Source organism: Sprattus sprattus (genome assembly GCF_963457725.1).
Source record: "Sprattus sprattus genome assembly, chromosome: 3".
Classification (NCBI taxonomy): Eukaryota; Metazoa; Chordata; class Actinopteri; order Clupeiformes; family Clupeidae; genus Sprattus; species Sprattus sprattus.
Window position 1 is genome coordinate 51,715,535 of NC_137922.1, and position 22,299 is coordinate 51,737,833.

The 22,299-nt window shown below is 42.2% G+C and overlaps 2 protein-coding genes across 2 annotated transcripts; both read right to left on the reverse strand.

The window, feature by feature from the left end:
- Nucleotides 1-3,072: 3,072 nt before the first annotated feature.
- slc35e3 (solute carrier family 35 member E3) lies at nt 3,073-8,343 on the reverse strand. Its single transcript, XM_080834314.1, has 6 exons — nt 7,672-8,343; nt 7,348-7,458; nt 6,655-6,813; nt 5,740-5,822; nt 4,569-4,751; nt 3,073-3,727 (listed from the first exon to the last, which is right to left on the reverse strand). Exons 1-6 carry the CDS (start codon nt 8,071-8,073, stop codon nt 3,709-3,711), a joined length of 957 nt encoding a protein of 318 aa, XP_080690440.1. The 5' UTR covers nt 8,074-8,343; the 3' UTR covers nt 3,073-3,708.
- Nucleotides 8,344-8,741: 398 nt separating this feature from the next.
- Nucleotides 8,742-21,433, reverse strand: nup107 (nucleoporin 107). The gene is made up of 26 exons (XM_080834966.1): nt 21,357-21,433; nt 20,644-20,720; nt 20,308-20,403; nt 20,039-20,148; nt 19,314-19,443; nt 18,890-18,993; nt 17,716-17,843; nt 17,450-17,498; nt 17,247-17,318; nt 17,052-17,140; nt 16,404-16,596; nt 15,862-15,952; nt 15,638-15,717; nt 15,485-15,544; nt 15,036-15,181; nt 14,428-14,476; nt 14,262-14,331; nt 14,016-14,131; nt 11,454-11,643; nt 10,988-11,094; nt 10,678-10,780; nt 10,250-10,410; nt 9,866-9,991; nt 9,593-9,706; nt 9,207-9,374; nt 8,742-8,877 (listed from the first exon to the last, which is right to left on the reverse strand). The coding sequence occupies exons 1-26, from the start codon at nt 21,362-21,364 to the stop codon at nt 8,770-8,772; spliced, it is 2,745 nt and encodes a 914-aa protein (XP_080691092.1). The 5' UTR covers nt 21,365-21,433; the 3' UTR covers nt 8,742-8,769.
- Between the last annotated feature and the right edge of the window lie 866 nt (nt 21,434-22,299).

The following is a 22,299-nucleotide window of genomic DNA, read 5'->3' on the forward strand; positions in this document are numbered from 1 at the left end:
CTGAGCTTTAACATAGAAGTTACTGCCTTCTGCCTTAGTATGCTTCACTGACACCTGTGCCAAATCCAAAGAACCTCTTCTCTCTCTGTCCCTCTCAATTTAACTGTAACTAGGAACATTAAGACACCATCCATTCTCTATTTTTTTTTCTCTCCATCTCTCCATCTTTCTCTCTGTCAACTTTCTCTCACACTCAATCTCTCTTCTTCACTCCATTTTTATCTCCTTTTTTCAATATTTTCACTCTCTCTTTATCTCTTCATCCAGAGCCACTATTGTTCACTCTTCTTTCCTTCTTCCACTCTTCTTTCCTTTCTTATTTTCTTCTTCGATTTTTCTTTCCTTCTTCCACTCTTCTTGCCTTTCTTTTTTCCTTCATCCACTCTTCTTTCCTTCTTCCACTTTTCTTTCCTTTCTTCACTCTTCTTTCCTTCTTCCACTCTTCTTTCCTTTCTTCTTTCCTTCTTTCACTCTTCTTTCTTTCCTTATTTCCTTCTTCCACTCTTCTTTCCTTCCTTCACTCTTCTTTCCTTTCTTCTTTCATTATTTCACTCTTCTTTCTTTTCTTCTTTCCTTCTTCCACTCTTCTTTCCTTTCTTCACTCTTCTTTCTTTTCTTCTTTCCTTCTTTCACTCTTCTTTCCTTTCTTCTTTCCCTCTTCCACTCTTCTCTCCTTTCTTCACTCTTCTTTCCTTTTGTCTTTCCTTCTTCCACTCTTCTTGCCTTTCTTTTTTCCTTCATCCACTCTTCTTTCCTTCTTCCACTTTTCTTTCCTTTCTTCACTCTTCTTTCCTTCTTACACTCTTCTTTCCTTTCTTCTTTCCTTCTTTCACTCTTCTTTCTTTTCTTCTTCCTTTCTTAACCTTTGCATTTCATGCACTGGTATTTCCTTCAGGAAATGCATTTTCTAGTTATTAATAATAATACAATCATTTAATGATTCATGTTTTTTCCCCGTTCACTTGGAAACCTTGCAAGCCTCTGGTTCTCGTTTTGTGAGACAGTGTTGTTAGGATGGCCAGTTTATAAAGCATGTTGACTGGGTCACAATGTGACCTCATTGATTAGGCATTGAGTATAGAAACCACTGAGTATTTAACAATTAAGCATTTTCATTTTCACGAGAGCCATGTAGGCTATTGTTTGCTCTCTCACCAACGCCCCATGGCTCAAAATAATACCTTTCACTTCTTGGTCAACTCACAAGGAACACATATCAAAATAATAATACTTAATTTAATATAGCGCTTTTCCAGGTTCTCAAAGACTCTTTACATAGGGCGAAGACAAAAAAAAAAAAAACACACACAAATATATACTCAGTGCCTCAGTCTACTCGTGCTGATAAAAGTCTGTTTTTATTTATTTTTATTATAAACTGGCCATTACAGGCAAGCTGTAACATTCCTTTGGTTATTGTCTCTGGATCCAATTTGTCACCAGTTTCACCTTCACTACTCTAATAAACAAGGATCGTAACAGAATACTCTAAAGACTAAGAGAGAAATGTTTACTTTTCCCTAAAATCATCTCTTGTCCACAGTTGGCAGTTTTCTGTCAAAAGTTATAAAATGATTAGGCTACAGCAAAATTGTATTTACATCAGGACAAATGTATCAAAGTAACATTAGAGGAATTGTCTCCAATACACTTTCCATACATTTCTTCAAGCTGGTCAACCTTGCCATTTATAGGTACATATCAATTATTTGGTAGCTTCTGCACAATATTAGCAATATTACAAAGTGTGTAAAGTAAAATAGTGTATATTTTTTTAGACTCAAACATTGACCATCTCCAACTTTGACCAGTGCCCTTTATGGTGGTGAAACTAAGTTTTCTATGTCTGTAGCGAGAAGTATTTTTGGGCAACATTCTCGGTTAGTCATCTCTCAATAGGATGACTCAGTGTTACTTTTAGACCAACATGTTCTTTTCCTTGGTTTTAGTCTCGACATGTTTAGACATGTGTACACGTCCACATTCCTTAGCAACACTGGAATGAGTCACTTGAGCCAAAACATTACTTAATGAAGTCCAATAAAAGTTAAATCCCCAAGATTAATCGGCTAGCCCACATATGCTGTCAGATTGGGTTAAAGGATATCTTAATCTTTTGTTAAATCTCTGATGTCTGTAGGACCAACAACTGTTCACAGCTCCTCTGAGGGAGTTATTCATTCACCATGATGTTAGCTTTTAAAATCATTAAATAGATTTAACTTCACCCATTAATGTATTGAGTCCACTCTGGTGAATAGCTAAAAATAACCTGATGTAAAGAGGCACCAAGAGTTGACTTCCGTGTAACTGTTTACAAGCACTAAAGTCATCCTCGACTCTCCCTCTCTCTCTTGGGTGTTTTTTCCAAACACGTGGGCATTAATTTGGAGACAAACACAGAGACAGGCTTGTAAGCATAGCTTAAGAGAGTGAACACTATACTCTCTGTCTGCCAGCCCGCGTAGGCACACTCTGTACCTGTAAAAACTCCACCACCACCCTCTCCCCTCCCTTCATCACCTCAGGACCCTTGCCAAGATGGCCTCCAAACAGCAGAATACTAGTTCTTGTGTTTTTGAACCATCAAACGCTGCCCACATTCCCAAAAACCAAATTCCTCATTATTTACTTTCAAAAAGCAGTGAAATTGTTACTTGCAAATCTGAATCAGAATCAGGTTTATAAGTAAGTTTGCACAAACTCCTAAGAAAGAAAGGGAAAAAAGCAACACTGTAATGACAAAATCTCTAGTTATCCTCTGGAGCTGTTACACAATATATTCACAAGTCAGTTTTATTCAGAAGCTCTGCTGCAGGGTCAGCAAAACAGAACTTAATAAAATAGCTAGCTTCCTGTTGCAAACGGAAGCTCTTTATCAACACATCTTACAGCTGTCACCAAGCAACTGCATGTCCACACACAGAGATCACACAAACCAATATGGACTGAGCAGTCACTAAGCCAGCATGTTTAGGTCTGTTGAGAAAGGAGTATCTGTGTCAAACATCCAAAACAGTGAAAGCCATCTCTACCATTCTGAGAGACAGTCTTGTGGAATCTTGAGGTGTCGTTGTTACCATTTGTCTCTCCTTTGTACGTCGCTGTGGATAAAAGCGCCTGCTAAATGACTAAATGTAAATGTGAAATACACTTACATGGTTATGTCTGTAAATTCCAGCCTCTCTGAAATGCAAAGCTTTTGAAGTTCAACCATCTAATATACCACCAGTCCAGACAGAACTTGCAAAAATCAATGTCTATCATTTATTTAGCGAATATAACTTTATGGGGCAATGCAAGATGGTCTCTACAACATAAGAAAGTTAGCTAGACAGTTGTTCCGTGTGTGTGTGGGGGTTTTATGGGACAGAAACATCTGTACCTCATGGGATATCTCCAACAACATTCCAATTTCTATGTAAGTATGCTGTTTCGTTGTTGCTCATGACAAAGACAAACAAAAACAGCAGTGAGTACCGTAACCTTTCACCAGTAGTCTGACCAGCATCTGACAAACACATTCTGCTGATATTGGACAGATCGTCTCCTGGGGGATACCACAATGATCAAAGCACTCAGCATGTTTCGCACTCGGTGACCTCCTACAGATGACATGTATAGACTTGTGCCTTCAGTATACTTGGCCCTCTACACCACTGTCTACTGAAGAGACAGAGCAGACATGAGTCAGCATTATCCTTCAATTCAGACGGGACTGGAGTTTCTACAGATGAAGAAAAGAAAAGAAAAAAAAAGAGTCCATCTTCAATAAAATACTTTTATTGTAGAGTTTAGTGTATGAAAAAAAGACATCATTAAATAATGACACCATATAAAAAAAATTAAAAAAAAGGAACACTGAACATCTGTCCAGCATTACAGGTACAGCTTACTATTTTTGTTGTCAAACAATAGAAATGCTTCTAGACATACAATGATGATGTAATTATAAAGGTCTTAAGCTTCACCAATATGTTTCCTTATTCTATGCATCTTATTTTTCGGTTTTCATGCATTTCATTACACTTCTTTTCCAGCACTCAAAACACACACATTGAAAACAGCTGAATCAAAGAATGCAAAAAAATTATCAGCAACATTGGCATTCTACTGTTCCCTTAGAGCTACATCATTGCACTTCGTCTGGAAACAATTGTATTATTTGACAAGAAAAACTGTGAGCCTTCCAAAGCAAATGTTCATAACGAGTGAGATCATTGATTCATGATAGCGCAGAAGCATACAGAAAGGCCGCCACACATCATGACTGACATTCTTCTTTAATTTAGTTGAGAGTCCCACCACCTGGGGCATACAAACTTTATCATTCATCTTTATACCTGTAAACCTTCCTAAACTCAAAATCTAATCTGCCTTTCCCAGTAAATCATCCCAGTTATCCAGTATTAGGGCTTCTCTCCCTGTTCCTCCCTGCCTAAGCTCCTCTTCCTGTTCCTTCATCACCCCCTGTTAAATGTGCATAATCTTAGGGAGTGTGCAATCCGACTAACCGCCCAATCAGAGTGGCAAGATCAGTAACTGGCATTCCAGGCGTCCTATCTTACGGTCTTTGAGCGAGCCGGCTCTTGCCCTCCTCTTGCTCTGCCAGCTTGAAGTGGGTGTAGGCCAGGATGCCCACAAGCGTGCAAACGATTCCCAGGCCCTGGTTGAGAGATAGAGGGTCCTCGAAAAGCATGTAGCCCCCCAGCAACGTAATGCAAAACTTAAAGTGTCCAAACATATTGTAGCTGAGAGGGTGAGCAGTTAAGGAAAAACAAATATCCACTTACCCATAATGTCAATGAATGAGAAACTGGTTCAGAAAGAGTAGCCTTCACAAACTAAATGTAGGTAGTCTTTCCTAGACACAGACTCATGCAGAGAGTATATATGCAGCGTATTTCTTTTTCTAGAGGACATAACTGAGTAATGACATACTTTCATGATTTTATGGCACAAGCTCAAATTAAACTTTCAAATATCAGTATGTAGTCATTTTCCAGAGTGCAGTATCCTAGCTCTGCCAAACCAACACTGGACTCAAATAGTTCCACCGCACTGAAAATTGGAATATAGCTGATGGACGATGCCATTTTCATTGACATTATCAAAATAGATACATATGAGGAAGCTTGTGTTACTTCCAAGGCAAAGGCCATTTTGATCGACTTCTCACTGTTCACAGTTTGGTTGAGTAATCAGCAATAATAAGACAAGCTCTCCTCTAGTGCTCAATTCAAGACATCTATACCAGCAAAAACTCACCTGGAAGAACATAGTTTGGCCTAACACAACAGTATAACTGAAATAAAAACAGTCGATTACTTTTGGTACTGACAAATACTTCTAACTTGTAAAAAGCTTGCCCTAAATGCTCAAACATTTGAGGAAAATAACATTCGCTCCGACGCCAATGTAGTCAAAATGGAATTAACCAACTGTCAGCTTTAACGAGGTCATGCATTTGTTTAAACACATAGTGACCTCGTTTGCCATGTGCTGGTGATAAGAGTTTGAATTGAAACAATTCATCAAATTCTATTGTATCCAATTGTGATGATAAACCCTTCTGCTTGAATTTAACCTTTGCCTGAATTAGGCTTGATATGAGGTCCTGGTACCATACGTTTACAAACAATACCAGATCCGAGTCTGAAGAATGGTGTACATAATAAAGCATGGAAAGGTGATAAAACTGTGTAAAATGCTTGCTGGGAAGACGGGCAACAAGGATACGTGACAGCTGAGGTGTTCCCAATGATCCAGTAGATAGATAGGTTCACCAGGAAGGCAATCACCCCTGACAACAGCACCATGCCCTGGATGAAAGGATATATTGGACCCAATCAGTCAAGTCTGACACAACAAGAAAAGAAAATGATAAAACACACTGTTGTACAACTATGGGTGTGATTTAACTCCAACAGGTTACATTTGACACTCGATTTGCACATATTTAAAGTCTTCCCCCCATCAATTCAAAATAGATCATATTTTGAAGCTTTCTTCATCTGCAATTCAAAAGCACCACTTTAAATAGGATCTTGACAAAATTCACACAAAATCAAATTAGAGGAGACAGTTACACGCTACACAGTTGTAGCCTAGGTGCCATCCGTTTTTACGCGTTCCACTGATTGCTGCCTTCTCGCTGAACAAACGTTCCACTGATCAGTGGAACGCATACAAACGGATGGCACCCAGGCTAACACAGTTGGTGAACAGGAGACTAATCTTTCCGTTTGCACCATCTGTCTTGACCATACTGCACAGTCAAAGCCTCTTACATAAAAACACTAGCATCACAGGCACCAATACACCATCATGACCTTTCTGCCTGTACACACACACAAACACTTTTCACAATAGTTTCATGAGGTGATAATCGTATAAAATACCCACACACAATGCATTGACATGCCTTCTGAAAGATAACATGTTATGAATGAATGAACATTAAGCATTTTTTGATGACAGATACCTTTCCTAGTTGACAACATGCATATGTTTCTTGTGTACGGCTATGCAATTATAAGTCTTAATTTATTTATGTTCAGAAACACAAGATTTGGGCGTGTTTGTTTGAGCATATGGGTGTGACTGAATAGGAAATTCCTCGCTGCTGACGGGGGAATATAAGGGGTCTCTCACCAGAGCCTGCAGGGACCAGGGGCCGAAGATGCCCCCCTCCCCAGTGAGGGGCTCGAAGAAAGGCACGAAGAGCAGCAGGAAGGCGGAGGACATGGGGGCCTGGTAGTAGAGCAGCTGCATGGAGTTCACCTGCAACTCATGCTGCTTGGCTCCCACCCACTAACAGAGAGAGAGAAAGGAAGTGAGATTGAAGGAAAAACACTGACTTTTCAGGACTCTTTAAGTTAACAATGAAGTCAAGCATTTTATGATAAATTAAATAAATTACAGAAGTAATCTTAAGGGAGGAAAACAATATGAACTGGATGAAATACTTTTGCGCATAGAAGAAAAGGATGGAGCGAGTGAGATACAGGAAGGGCAAAAGTGAGAGGAGAGAAGGAAGACATAAAGATTAGAGTATTATGTATAATGAGAAACAGAGTTTAGCAAAAATGACCGACAGAAGGAGGAACATTTGAGTCTAAAAGCAAGAGAAAGGTGTCACTTGTCCTTAACATGCATCAACACTGGACCTTGTTGTAACCTGATAAGAGTTAATGTCACACACCATTTATAAAGGATCTCAGACCACGTCTGGACATTGCTCTGTGATTGTGAGAGGGCCTGACCTGACCACAGCCACACAGGGACAGTGGTTGGCTGTTGACTTACATGAAATGACATGCCACAGGAATAAAACACGCCACCTACCACTTGGTAAAGAGAAGTGACCAAGACACCCAGTGTGGCAAACACGATGCCCAGGAGATTGAACCTGACATCATAGTAGGAATTCAGGATGACCCCCAATGTAATGGGGACCTGATAAGAAATAAGATAAGATATTAGAACCTATAGAAAAACGCTGAGTAACAATGACCACCACTTGTACAGTTGAGATTTACAACAGCAATACACATGTCATCATAAAACAGCAGAGAGCGATAAATACCATTGTGTTGGCACACGGTGACTTATGACAAGGAAACCCCTTACAGACAATTCCCAACCATTTTTAAAGTGAACTCAACTTACCACTGTCAACTTTATTTTCGTGGAAAATGTCTTCCTGTAATACACCGTTTGTACAACAATGATGACAGGGGTCGTCATGGCTTTAGCGAGCTGATACGTGCCAATAGTGTTGTTCTGAAGAGAGAGGTTGGTGAAAACAACGAACCCACAAAAGCTGAGGGCCAAGAGAATAATTTTGGACGGTTGCAGCGTCTTAGGGGCGAATATGTCCATTTTCTGACACAAGAATAGCCCCAGCCACGTTACCACAAAATGTACCAGTGTTAAAGTCATGTTAGGAAATCCGTAATGCACATAGATCCATTTGTTGAGGAATACGATGCATATGGACGAAAACAAATTCACCAACAATCCAGTAATGATGCGGGTGTTTCCAAAGAGATCTGTGAGACGTGTAGCCATGGTTCCGAATAAGTGGACCACACAGTTCAAGTGGGTACAGGAGGCGTCTGAGGATGAAGTAGATAACTTAGCTAGTTACCTCTAACTAACTAGGCAGCTAACGTTGACTACACTTGAAAATGCTGAACTGGACGTTGCCAGATACCCTTCATTAGCAGAACAACAGCCTCTCTACAGAGTTCTCTGCTGTCGCCTGTCTAGATCGGAATGTACTGTAAAATGGTCCACATTCTGGACTAATGCTAACTACACACTACCTTTCAGAAGCATGAGCTCTTTTTTCCTCCACAACACAAGGGTGTGACATCACAAAAGCGACGCTTTCTGACCACAGCAAATCGACGGCTCGACGCCACGTCAGTGCTCTCTATCGCCCCCAAGTGGACTTGTGAAAATAGAGCAGCATTAGGTCAAAATCGGCGCTCAAACGCTCAATACTTCTGACGTATGTACCGTACGTGCAAAAATGGGAAATGGAAAAGAGAAGTGACCAGCTCTTACATTGTAAAGCACATTGATTCAAGTCCTGCCGCATACTTCTGCTTATTTATGACCCATAAGTCTACAAAAGCAAAAACAACAGGCATCAATATGCCTTAAAAGCTTTTATTTATTACAAAACACAAAAAAAATGCATTCATACAAATATGAAACAAAATCCAAAATCGGAGTGAAGACAATATACTGAGAAGGTGGTCACTGCTGGATCTCATAGCCCAGTGGGTCCAGGCCTTTATCCAGTAGCAGAAGAGAAGACTCTCTGAGCCTCTGCAAAAAATTGTGTAGCTCATCCTTAGAGAAAACCTGGAGATTAGAGAGAAGAGGAGAGAAATCAGGTCAGCGACTGTACTGAAAATAACACTGATTACGATTCAAATGAGTTGAGCTAAAAAAAAAAAAGTATTTCATGCAAAAAAATATATTTTGTGCCTTCCTGGATAAAGGTCAAAAATGTCACCCCTTGCTTTTAATGGAGGGGGGAGGGTCCAGATTGTTCTTTACTTACTAATCTATTGGACCTCAGTATTTTTGTACTGCCCATATTGTCTCTGTAAGGTCTTGAACTGAACTCCAGGATGAGGCTATACACTTAATTGGCCATATGAGATGAAGTGGTAGTACATCTGACCAACCTCGTAAAGGCGGTGCTGTTCGGAGGCGATGATGTCGGCGAGACGCAGGTTCTCTTGATGGCGCTGGGTCTTCTGCAGGACGGTCTGCAGGAGGAAGGCCATCATGGGCAGACACAGTCTCCGCAGCACAGCCATCTGGTGCGCTCGCTCTGGGTCCTCCTCTGCATCCTACACACACACACACACACACACACACACACACACACACACACACACACACAGTTTTTTCATTCATTCCAATGAACCTATTCAACATAACACACACATATATTCTCACTCTGCTGTCAGTATTTCTCTCACTCTGTCCAGTATTTCCACACATCCTGTATGTGTCCCTTCAGTTCACTGCCCCTTTGTTCACACACACACACACACGTCGAACTGACCTCTCTAACATCGACCATCCAGCCCCCATCCACGAACAGGAGCACATTGTAGATATGCTCCTTCACATCTTCAGTCAGGGCATCCAGTCGGCCCTGCCAGTTGTCATGCTCCATCTACACACACACACACACACAAATGAAATGATGACAACAGTCACCCTTTGGCCTTCCCTAGTTCCATTTACACTCCATCACAGCAGATAGGATGAACCCAATATGAACATCCAGACAGGTTAGACAGGTCAGACAGGTAAGCAAGGTCTGTGCACTCACCTGGTAATCCCTCTCCTTCATCTCGAAGGCCACCTTCTCTGTGAACTTGGCCTGCGCGGCCAGAGTGGGTTTCACAGGTGGCGAGTTCATGTGCTTGAACCACTCATTAAACGCCTCATGGGCTTCCTGTCAATACACACACACACACACACACACACACACACACACACACACACACACAGGAGAGTCAAAAGGGATCACACAATCTCACCCTACCACAGGTAATGTCAGGTGAGTTACTATTGAACTCAAACAAACAACAACAAGAAATAGTCCCTTAGCCTGTATAGTTTAATAGTTAGCAATAGCAATCCTCAGGCCAGACACAGCTGTCAGTCACTCAACACAGCCAATCACAAGTGTCATGTGGGTGTGGCGTCTCACCAGGTAGGCGCGGATGCACAGGTGCTCACGAATGGCGTTCTCATCCTCTGCGGGGAGAGGCGTATCCATGCCTTGCTCCTCCCATTGACGGCAGATTTCCTTCATGGAGTCGCCGGGAACTTTAGCGAAGACTTCCTTGGCGGCATCGTACTTTTTAGAGGCTGAGACACAACGCACCTCCCTCAAATTAAAGTCCCATCATCAGCCTTTGACAGTTCACGTACAGAAAAATATAGCTACCATCATGCGACCGATTATAAAAGTGGCGAGATTCCGTGTCATTTGACAGTCGTTGCGTGTTTATGAGTTTTCCCCACTCAGGCTTACGTTTGTCAGACAGAATTATTATTTGCGGAAACACCAGTGGTACATGCCTTTATAAATGCATTTTCACTTTCGCTCGACTAAAATCAAAACCCCCCACGTACCCAGGAACTTCCTCATGATGGCGTTGCTCTGTTTGAGGGCCTCTGCCCGCTGGGCGGGGTCAAACACCAGCCAATCAATCACATCGATCTTCTGCCTGTCCTCCTGCATGGGCACAGATGGGAACAGATGGGGAACAGCAAGGAGAGAAAAGACAGACCCAATGAATTAGTATACTGCTTTACAGGTCAAAGAAACAGTGTCTATCCGTCCTTTTGCTAAGATTGCTTTAAAAGAGAGTGATGATGTGTGTGCATTGGTAAAAAGCCTACTAAGGCGGAACTGGTAGCTTATATGGAAGAATTGCGTTACAGCGGTGGTTGCCGTGTCCAGGGTGAGGTCGTGGTGTGAGAACTCCTGGCTGTCTCGTTCTCTGACGGTCTCCACCACCGCCTTAGTGACCGCAGCCACATCCAGACCTGGCCACAACGATAAACAAAAACAATTTCTCAAAGACACGCTCATGGTATTAGTTGCTCTACAGCTTGCATCAACAAATTATCAGCATTTATCAGCAAAGATAACACAACACTAAAAACATTTACAACAACTCAAATACATGTATTAATTGTAATACTTGTTACTACAATTAACACTGTTCATGTAGCCATCCCCACTGATATCAAGGTCATTCAATTTGACCATAAACTTCAGCTTTGCAGTCTAGAGAGCAGTCTGAGATGAAACCTAACGATGTGTATTGATGAATTCTAGAGCCGAATGGGTTTGTAACAAAATTTAGGGAATCTGGAGATGTATCCCATCAGCCCCCTCTCACCAGCCTCGCGCCCCAGCTCCAGGCAGCGTCTGCGCTGCTCCGTCTCGGTCACGGACTCCAGGAAGCTGGCGTACTGACTGACGGCGGCGTCCGAGGAGAGGTGGCTCACGTAGAAGGCGATCAGCTCGATCTGCTTCTCCTTCACCAGCAGCCCAATGTAGGCCTTCAGCACGTCCACCGAGATCTCCTCCTGAGAGAGAGAAAGAACGAGAGAGAGAGAGAGAGAGAGAGAGAGAGAGAGAGAGAGAGAGAGAGAGAGAGAGAGAGAGAGAGAGAGAGAGAGAGAGAGAGAGAGAGAGAGAGAGGCTTAAGGATTTCCACCCATTGTGTCCTTCTAATGTGCACACGGAAACATGATATCCAACAGATCAAGCAGATGGAATACATTTGAGAAAGAGGGAGGTGGAGAAAACAAAAGATAGATCCCTTTGGAGAGACTGAAAAGGAAAAGAGAGAGAAAGAAAGAAAGAATGAATGAAAGAGAGATACAGAGAGCGTGAGAGAAAGAAAGAATGAACGATTGCATGAAAGAAAGAAACAGAGAGAGATAGAAAGAAAGAATGAAAGAGAGATACAGAGAGCGTGAGAGAAAGAAAGAATGAAAGAGAGATACAGAGAGCAAGAAAGAATGAACGATTGCATGAAAAAAAGAGATAGTCATGGACAAAAATATTGGCACCCCTGCACTTCTGTCAGATAATGTACCACTACTCCCAGAAAAGTTTTGCAATTACAAATGTTTTTGTATTCACATATTTATTTACTTAGTTTGAATTGGAAAAAGACAAAAAATCTGAGAAATAATGCCAAATCTGACTTTATTCCACATAAAACTCAAAAAAGGGCCAGACAAAATTATTGGCACCCTCAACTTTATAATGGATAGAACACCCTTAAAAATAAAGAAATACAAATATCTGAAATCAATTGCTTCCTGTAACCATTAATGAGGTGTCTTACACCTCTCTACTGGAATTTCGGACCACTCTTCTTTTGCCAACTGCTCCAGGTCTCTCACATTTGAAGGGTGCCCTCTCCCAACTACTGATTTGAGATCATGCCCCAGTTGTGCTATGGGATTAAGATCTGGACTCATCTCGGACACTTCAGAACTCTCCAGTGCTTTGTCTTAACCATTTCTGGGTACTTTTTGAAGTGTGCTATGGGTCATTGTCCTGCTGGAAGACCCATGTCCTCTGACGGAGACCCAGCTTTCTGACACTGGGCCCTACATTGCGGCCAAAAATGATTGGGTAGTCCTCAGATTTCCTGATGCTATGCACACAGTCAAGGCATCAGGTTCCAGAAGGAGCAAAGCAAACCCAAAACATCGGTCCAGCTCCACCATATTAGCCTGTAGGGGTCGTGTTCTTTTCTTTGAAGGCCTCATTTCGTTGTCTGTAAACTGCTTTACCAAAAAGCTCTACTTTGGTCTCATCTATCAACAGGACGTTCTCCCAGAATGATTTTGGCTTCCCCAAGAAAGTTTTGTCCAACTCAAGTCTGGGTTTTTTACGTCTCTGTGTCAGCAGTGGGGTCCTCTGGGTCTCCTACCATAGCATCCCATTACATTCAAATGGCGACGGATAGTGCAAGCTGACACCGTTGTACCCTTTGTCTGCAGGGTAGCTTGAATTTATTTGGAAGTTGTTCTAGGTTATTTATCCACCATTCAAACAATCTTTTGTTGCATTCTGTCATCAATTTTTCTCTTCCTTCCACATCCAGGGAGGTTAGTGACAATGCCATGGGCTGTAAACTTGTTGATGACACTTTGCACAGTGGACACAGGAACATTAAGATCTCTGGAGATGGACTTGTAGCCTTGAGATTGTCCATGCTTTTCTACAATTTTGGTTCTCAAATCCTCAGACAATTCTTTGCTCTTCTTTCTTTTCCCCATGCTCAGCGCGGTATACACAGACACATAACACAAAGGTTGAGTCAACTTTGCTCCATTTTAACTGGTTGCAAATGTGATTTCTATATTACCATCATCTGTGGCTCGCCACAGGTGAGTATAAATAAAGATTAAAGGAGCATTACATGCTTAAAATACAATTATTTCTTAAGGGTGCCAATCATTTTGTCCGGCCCTTTTTTGAGTTTTATGTGGAATTAAGTCAGATTTGGCATCATTTGTCAGATTTTTTGTGTTTTTCCAATGCAAACTAAGTAAATAAACATGTGAATACAAAAGCATTTGTAATTGCAACACTTTTCTGGGAGTATTGGTGCATTATCTGACAGAAGTGCAGGGTAGCCAATATTTTTGTCCATGACTGTACATAGAGAGAAAGAAAGGAAAAAAAAAAAGAAAAATTAAAGAATGAATGAAAGAGATGTATAGAGAGAAAGAAAGATAGAGAATAAAAAAGGAAAGCAAGCCCAGACACTGAAAGGAAAAGAGAGAGAGAGAAAGAAAGAAAGAATGAATGATTGAATGAAAGAGAGATACAGAGAGAGATCAAAAGAAAGAATGAAAGAGATACAGAGAGCGAGAGAGAAAAAACAAAGAAGAAAGAAAGAAAGATAGAGAATAAAAAAGGAAAGCAAGCCCACCTTGAGCTGCATTCCCAGGCTGCGGTAGAACAGCACCAGGTGACTCATGAAGCGCAGCAGATGGGAGGGGAGCGACGGACTGCTGTTTAACCAGACACTGAACTCTTCCAGCAGACCTAGAACACACACACACGGACACACACACACAAATAAGTGCCACTACATTTAACCAACAACAGACATTATGTGCACACATCCATCACGCAGACGCGTGCACACACAGGCACACATGAAACTGCAACATACCGTCTAGATCTCCAAGAATGATATTTTTCTGGATGTTGTGGTAGTGTTGTCTGCTTTCCTCAATGACTCTCTGTTGCCAGAAAATACACAGTTAGATTAGAACAGCTAGTGACATTAACAAAAAAAGCACAAATTGGTCTAGACCCAATAAAGACCTCCCTTTTACCTTGGACTCAGTGGTCTGCAGTTCCTCAAACACCTTCTCCATTGTCCAGCTAAAGAAAATCAAGATCCCAAACTCAAATGACCAACAAAACCCTACGGAGAGTCAGTGCAGATAGCTTATGTCAAATATCAAGCTTCAAGGTTTATTTCACATTAATACTGATCTGTTCACTGAGGCTACTTTAATGGGATGACAGAGGCAGACACTTTCTTCATCCACTAGATGGCACTCTGTTTTGTTCGGTTTGTTCTGAATTGAGACGAACTGTGAAAGTTTTAACAATGCACTGCAAAGCAGTGAATAAAATCGTAAATAAGACTTTCAAACTCCCAAGTGTGAATGCAGTATGTTTCATCAAAGTCTCAAGTACACAAATCTTCACAGACCAGCACAAAAATGTGTCCTTACTTTAGCATAGTGATAATAATGTATTTGCAATCCATTGGGATGACTGAAGTTAGTTCCAGAGTTGTTGGGAATGGCAGACTCATGTGTTGGGGCGCTTACTTGGTCTCCAGGTACTCTCTGGGCAGCTCCTCCAGGTCCTCTGAGCTCATACCGGACACACACAGACACACACACACACAAACACACACACTCTCTCTTACTTGGCCTCCAGGTACTCTCTGGGCAGCTCCTCCAGGTCCTCTGTGCCCATCCCAGACGAGCGGATCTCCTGCTCCACCAGCGTGTCCACCATCACACGGAAGTGAGCCCACAACGTGTCCTCCCACGACTCACACACCGGCAGGAGCTACGTGCACACACAAACACACACACACACACACACACACACACACAGACACACACACACACACACACACACACACACACACACACAGCACAGAGAAAGAGTCAGAAAGACAAAAAAAAACCAAGCAAGCAAGAAGGGGGAAAAAAAGACAGAAGAAGGAAAAATGATAGGAAGGAAGGAAGAAAAGAGAAACAAACATAAAGAATTCACTCAAAGATGAAGGTGTAAAGTGCAAGGAAAGAGGTCAGGTCACATCTCTGAGCTTGGAGTCAATCATGGTGTTGGTGCGGCAAGGGTCCTCACCTGTCTCAAGTTCCCACTGAGCGCTGCGTAGATGGCCCTCTCGTAGCGGCTCAACTGGTCCTAGAAACATCACAAGGGCGCGTGAGCAAAGGCAGACACAAAGAGGGTGTGTGTGAGGCAAAATGTGTGTGTGTGTGCTTTTTAGTGTCTCACCTCCTCTGCCATTCTCCAACAGCAGGCCTTCCATATGCAGCGGTGAGGGTTTCCTTCCACAGGTTGAATCTCTGATCCATCTACGGAGCAAAGAAAAAAAGAAAACGCACGGTTTCAGAATCAGACCCCCATGCTGTATAGACTGTCAACCATGATACAACGGTTTGTGATACTTAAAAATCATAAAAACGTAATCCTGTGCAGTTCTACATGTGAGCACTCACTTCCATTGATGTTGGGGTCGTGATACAGCTTCCAGCCTTCCAGTGTGGCTGCTCTCCATGCCTGCCCACAGCGCTTACACAGCCTCTGAGCCTACACACACACACACACAAACACACACACACACACACACACAGAGACAGACACACATTAGGAGAAAATGATCATAAATGCCACATTACAAGAAAATGATCATGAATGCCAGATAATGGAAAAAGGAAATGACCACTCAAATTTGCATATATGATCATTTTTCCTTAAAAGCCTCTCTCTCTCTCTCTCTCTCTCTCTCTCTCTCTCTCCTGTCCATGCCTTGTCCATTTCCTATGTCTCTCTGGACCCATCCACCTCTTCTGGCCATCCTCTATCCCACTCCCCATCCTCTTAAGTCATATCCAATACATAACACAATTCGGTCGGGATTTGAATGTGCTTTACAGATTTAAGATTTAAGGACACTGCATAGTGTGAATTTTGTGCTTCTATTCCAAACACTCAACTATCAGTCTGTCTACCCCTCCATCTCCCCATCCCCCATTCTCACCTCGTCGGTCATGCCCGCGCGGATGAGTGTGAAGAGGTTCTTGAGGATGCGGGCGTCGTCCTCGCGGTCCAGGTCGGCGAGGGGTCTCTTCTGCCTGATGGGGGCGTCGGGGTCCAGCTCAGTCACCAGCGGGCGCATGAAGCCTGTCTGTGGCTGAGTGTTTCTCTGCTTCAGAGCATGCAGCGTGTTCTCCCTGCCCAGAATAACACACACACACACACACACACACACACACACACACACACACACACACACACACACACACACACACACACACACACACACACACACACACACACACACGTGTTATGTATCCACGAATACACATACACGTATGAATACAGACACGCACAAAAGATGTGTATCTCAGCTTTTGAATGGGCTGCATGTTGCAGAGATGCACACAAACTCACACACACACACACACACACGGTAAACAGAAGCACAGGCAACTCATACCCGTGGACTTAACATACAGACAATGTTCACAGTCTGTCAATAAAAGGAATTTACATTAACAACAAAATTGCTGTACTGGGAATAAACATCCTAAAGTGGTCTAATGCTAAGGAAAGCACTCGAAGGAAAGCAGTAACTCAACATGCACGTGCACGTATATCTGTTGTGTGTGAAGATGGGTCCACTCACCAGCACACAGACTTGGCATAGAACTCAATGTTGTCGGAGAAATCTCCCAGCTCATCCCTGGCAATACTCTCTAGCCAGTCAACAACAAGCTGCAGAGAGCAACAACAGCAGATGCACAGAATGCAGCCATGAGAGTCATACACATGCATTATAAACTGACAAGACGTGTGTGTGTGTGTGTGTGTGTTTGTGTACCTGACTCTGCCGCACAACTTCATCCCTCTGGAACAGCTGCTCCATTATGATCTTCTCACTCACACTAGGGGCCTGAGAGACAATAATGAACTGTTACACACACACACACACACACACACACACAACCGCACACACACAAGCACACACACATACCGCATACACAGTTACTTAAAACATACACACATACTCTCAATCATACTTACAGCTACATCCATCATGATGTCTTCCTCCAGAGCTGACTGGACACGGTCCCTGCACAGGAGCAGATACACATTCAGCACAACCAACTGCTGACCAACACTACTCTCTCTGTGTCTGTGTCTGTGTGTGTGTGTGTGTGTGTGTGTGAGTGAATGTGTCTAGACAGTTGAGCGAGAGTTTTTCAATGTGGCGGATGTATGGGTGTCTGTATATGTATGTGTGCATGAACAAATGTGTGTGAAATGAGCAAGAGGGTGTGTGTGTGTACCGGTAAAGGGAGGTGACCAGGCGCCATGTGACCATCTCCTGCTGGAGTAGCCAGTAGATCCCTGCCGTCTTGGAGGTTTTCTGCTGACCAGGGGCTGAGCGCAGCACCAGCTTTTGCAGAGTAGACACCTACAACGGCAACAACAGTAAGACATCCCCTCTGGCCCGCACCACCACTTGTCCTCCAGCACAAGCACAAGCAACAACACACTGCACAATTACAATCTGCAGCACTACAGGCCTGAGGCCAATTTAACTGTCTGCATTAACATGCTTTTATATTTAAATATAAGTATTTGTTAGGGGTGCGATTTCTCTCGATCTCTCTAGAACGATTCTGTCTCAATTCAGAAAAGTTCATAATCGTTTTTTTATTTAAATATATATACATATATTTTATTTTTTTAAAACACATCCACTTTGTGTTGAAATGCAAGCTGCATCGATTATTGCATTGTTTATAGAAAGTCATAATTGTGACAAGGAAAAGCTTTTTCTCAAAATATAGAGAAGCGGTAATTCATCTGTTGATTTTCTTTAATTATCAAACACACAGTAGGAAGTGATTTGAGACTCTGAGTAGCCAACTCAAATGTTTCAAAAATCGAGATGCATCGATAATCGTTTTATCGCATTAGAATTGATAATCGATAACCGGTTTAGAATCGATAATCAGTTTAGAATCGAATCGTTGACCTCTGATTCGGAATCGTATCGAATCGTGAGGTGCCAAGAGATTCCCACCCGTAGTATTTGTATTTCATCACATTCTTGTTAATTGTGCCTCACTGTCCAAATGTTTAAGCAATACGCCATGAGTGACAGTGGGGTTGGTAAATTATATCACAACCGTCATTGGGCCATAGGCACGAGGCTGGAAGCCAAGTCAAGTCATCACAGCCAGCTGTCACACTGAAGACGAACACGAGTGTCATATTGCTTTTATACAACAGTTTGACATCCACCTTAGAGTTTAATGACACCAGATTTAGATTTCTAGCGTTGAGAAATTGATTGACCGGACCTAACTGTTGTATAATTGTATTACCCTTTGACCATGACATCAACATATAAATCAAGCCTTTTATTCCCATGAGGCATTCTGATTTCTCTCCCCCATGCACAAGCACAAAAACAGCCAACACACCAAATCCAAAATGTACATCCCATCATACCTTGTCCTGGCAGATATTCTCATACTCCTCCAGAAGATCGAACACGGCGGTGGAGGCGTTCCTGAGGAAGGCCTGCAGGAAGTCTGTGAACAGGCTCACAGACGCTGCACATACACAGTTTCACATGATGCAAAAAAAGAAAGAAAGGGAGAAAAAAAAATCAACATTTCTCAATTTGTTTGTTACAATTTTTGTATCAATACAACAAAGATTTATCAAGCCTGTGTGTATGTGTGGGTTTGTTTATTCCAAAGAGATAATGTTTCCTCTACCCTTGAACTGTAAAACCCATAATGGATTATCGAACTGCTTAAATTTGTTGGACTATTAAGAAAATGTGATTCCTGATAATATTTGACCTGTAAATTGGATCGAATAAAGTATAAAAAGGGTGCTTGTGTGTGTGTGCTCACGCAAGCCGTACCAGCTTCCCCAGGGTCCTCCTCTTTGAGCATGACTGCACTCATGTTGAGGTCATCAGTGAAGGTGGTGTCCCCCAGGCCTGATAACGGGGAGGGGTACAAGCTGTTGGTCCAGTCACTGTCATCCAGATTCTGAAAGAAAGAGGGACAGAGGAAAAGAGTGGACGACAGAGAGAATGAGTGTGTGTGTGTGTGTGTGTGTGTGTGTCAGAGAAAGAAAGAAAGACAGAGGAGAGAGAGAGAGAGAGAGAGAGAGAGAATGTCATATCCATATACATCAGCCAATTTAATGTACTGCTCGTCCTGGACGTTTCTTGCCAAAGACGCACACACTCATGAGTGAATGAGGTTTCAATGGTTGTCTTATTGCATAGGTTTCAGAGGCAGTGTGGCAAGTGTGTGTGTGTGTGTGTGTGTGTGTGTGTGTGTTTGTGCCCCTGATGGGGTGGAGTTTTCGTCATGGTCTAATGCAGGGGTCTCAAACTCAAATTACCCGGGGGCCGATGAGTCTCCAGTCTGGTCATTGGGGGGCCAGATTTTTACAGTAAACGTTGGGGTGGCCCATTTAAATCAATTGAACTTTTCCATATATATTTTTTTAAATCATTGAAACTTTGCGGGCCGGATAAAATTGTTTGGGGGCCGGAATGGGCAGGCCTGAGTTTGAGACCCCTGGTCTAATGCATCTGATTTTACACCAGTTGGTACACCAGTAAAGGCATCTCACCATGCTCAAACTTCCTGCAGGACGCGGCGTGTGGATGAACCTCGGTGTCCGGCTGCCTGTGCCCAAAATGGCAGACACGTCTGGGTTCCTCAGACCACTCTTGGGGGTGACTGAACACAAGGGTACAGCAAACATCATCATTATAATCAAATTCATCATCAACATCAACAACAACAACAACGACAACGACAACGACAACAACAACAACAATAAAAACAACAGAGGATGGCCCTTTATAAAAGCACTCCTGTGACCGTGACAGTACTTACAGCTTTGCTTAAGGAGGGACCCAGGAGTGTGGCGCAGGATAGCGCGAGCACCTGGGGTGTTGGCATGAATTGGTGAATCATCCTGAGCCAAAGGAACTAATGAGGAGTTAAGGAGCAGAGAGAGAACAACAAACACATATGCTGCCAGCTGAAACATGACTGCCAATGGTAAAAGACTTTTTGACAGTACAAACGTAGACTGGATATGTTCAAATAAGACTGTGAAGCAAGTGTAATTACTCAATAAAATCAAGTAGCTAAGCTAATCCCCGAATACACAAGTCTTATATGACACTAAAACTAGCACACTACATGGTACGGCTCAGGAAAGGATACAGGCCACCTTCTTGTTGGAACTTTTTCTTCGTGCAGCTCGCGTCACCTCGGAGTCCCGGACGACTGGTGAATTTAACCTGTAAATAGCAACAATTCTTTAAATACCAACAAATACAGAGAATTTCTGAGATGGTGGCATGATCCTTTTGACAGTGTCATTGGTATACAACTTTGTATGACTGTATAAATGTGACCTAAGGTGACGTTAAGCAATAACTTAAAAGGCAACATCCAAACATGGATCCTAGATTGTTTAGCATAATGTACCCACCCAATCCCATCAGCACTGTTGCTGCCGACATTTGCAAACAAAATACGAGCACTAGCCATACATCCATCCACCTACCACTACATTTCTAGCCATCACTAACGTCACTTATGCTAGCAAACATTTAAAGCTTGACTGTTTGGTTAACGAGAAGCAGTCTTGGTGGACGCCCTGAGAAAACCATAATTTAACACAACGCATCAGTATTTAAAACATTAGTAAATTAGTAGATAAGTTGCCTGAACCAACTTCTTAACTCTTCCCTAGTATGTAATGTTACTGACATGTGGAATTTAACGTAGCAGGGATATAAGGTGTTGACATCTGTCTATCCGATCCAAGTTTGCTATAATATCTGACCTGGTTATTCACTGGCTTTAAATATGTCGATCTGACAACATCACTCGACAAACAGGGGGAAAGTTTACTCTTTTATTCGACTCACCAGTCCATGCTTCGAGGTGGATAGCTGTACAGCACCGGCTAATCTCACAGGGTTCCCGTTAGCAATCGCTGGGCTACCTTCCCTTGTTCCCGCTCGAGCAGGATGTATAATCGAATTTAAATGTTGAATAATATGGAAGTGTTTTACACCTATAACACGCTCGTAGTCTTGTGTTTTGTGTTTAGCAATGTACATAATGTGGTAATAAGACATAAAGATACTTTAGTTAACTAAACTGGGCGGAAATAACACAATCGACATACTCGACACTCGACCATGGCTTCTCAGAATGTAGACATCAGGAGGTGATAGGGCAACAAAAAATGAAACTTTTCACTAGAGCGCCATCTGCTAGCAATACCGGAATTGCACCAACTGTCTAGGGTGAAAATCTGTTGATTATTAAAGAATGTAATGCGACAATTTGTTCTTTTTTTGAGGTATGTTTTATGAGCAGTTTGTTTTGGCGTTGCAATTCTATTTGCTTGGTACATGGTCAAGTGAAGGACAGATAAACACACCTTTCTTCCTCAATAGTCATCCAGGATACGCACTATGTAGTCCTCCTGTGTAGGGCAGGACAGCACAATGAAATGTATATATATAAAAAAAAAAATTGCCAACAATATCGCCAACACTTGTTTTTGTTTAGTTTTTTTAACTGGGCTGTTGGTGGCGTTTGCAAGGTTTTGGCATGCTTTTTATTAGGTGTGCACCTCGTTAGTTTTAGACCATAACTCCTTACCACTGCTTTAAAGCATACATTAAAAAGTGCTTAAGGGCTATAACAGTAGTATATTTCAGAAACATCTTTCTAAACATCTCAATTTATTGTATTGGACTATTTTGTGTCATTTCTGTAACATGATTATTATTTTTTTTTTACTGGAACTAATACTCCATAAATATACCAAATGCATGTTAATTTAACCCCAGTAGTTAG

Excerpts from the sequence above, each read along its gene's own strand:
- slc35e3 (XM_080834314.1), bottom strand. The coding sequence starts at position 8,073 with ATGGCTACACGTCTCACAGATCTCTTTGGAAACACCCGCATCATTACT. Across the intron at positions 5,823-6,654 it reads CCTGGTCCCTGCAGGCTCTG|GGCATGGTGCTGTTGTCAGG; the intron begins GTGAGAGACCCC and ends CCTTTCATCCAG. Across the intron at positions 4,752-5,739 it reads GGGAACACCTCAGCTGTCAC|CTACAATATGTTTGGACACT; the intron begins GTATCCTTGTTG and ends TCACCCTCTCAG.
- nup107 (XM_080834966.1), bottom strand. Across the intron at positions 10,411-10,677 it reads CATCATGAGGAAGTTCCTGG|CCTCTAAAAAGTACGATGCC; the intron begins GTACGTGGGGGG and ends GTTGTGTCTCAG. Across the intron at positions 9,707-9,865 it reads TGAAGGAGAGGGATTACCAG|ATGGAGCATGACAACTGGCA; the intron begins GTGAGTGCACAG and ends GTGTGTGTGTAG.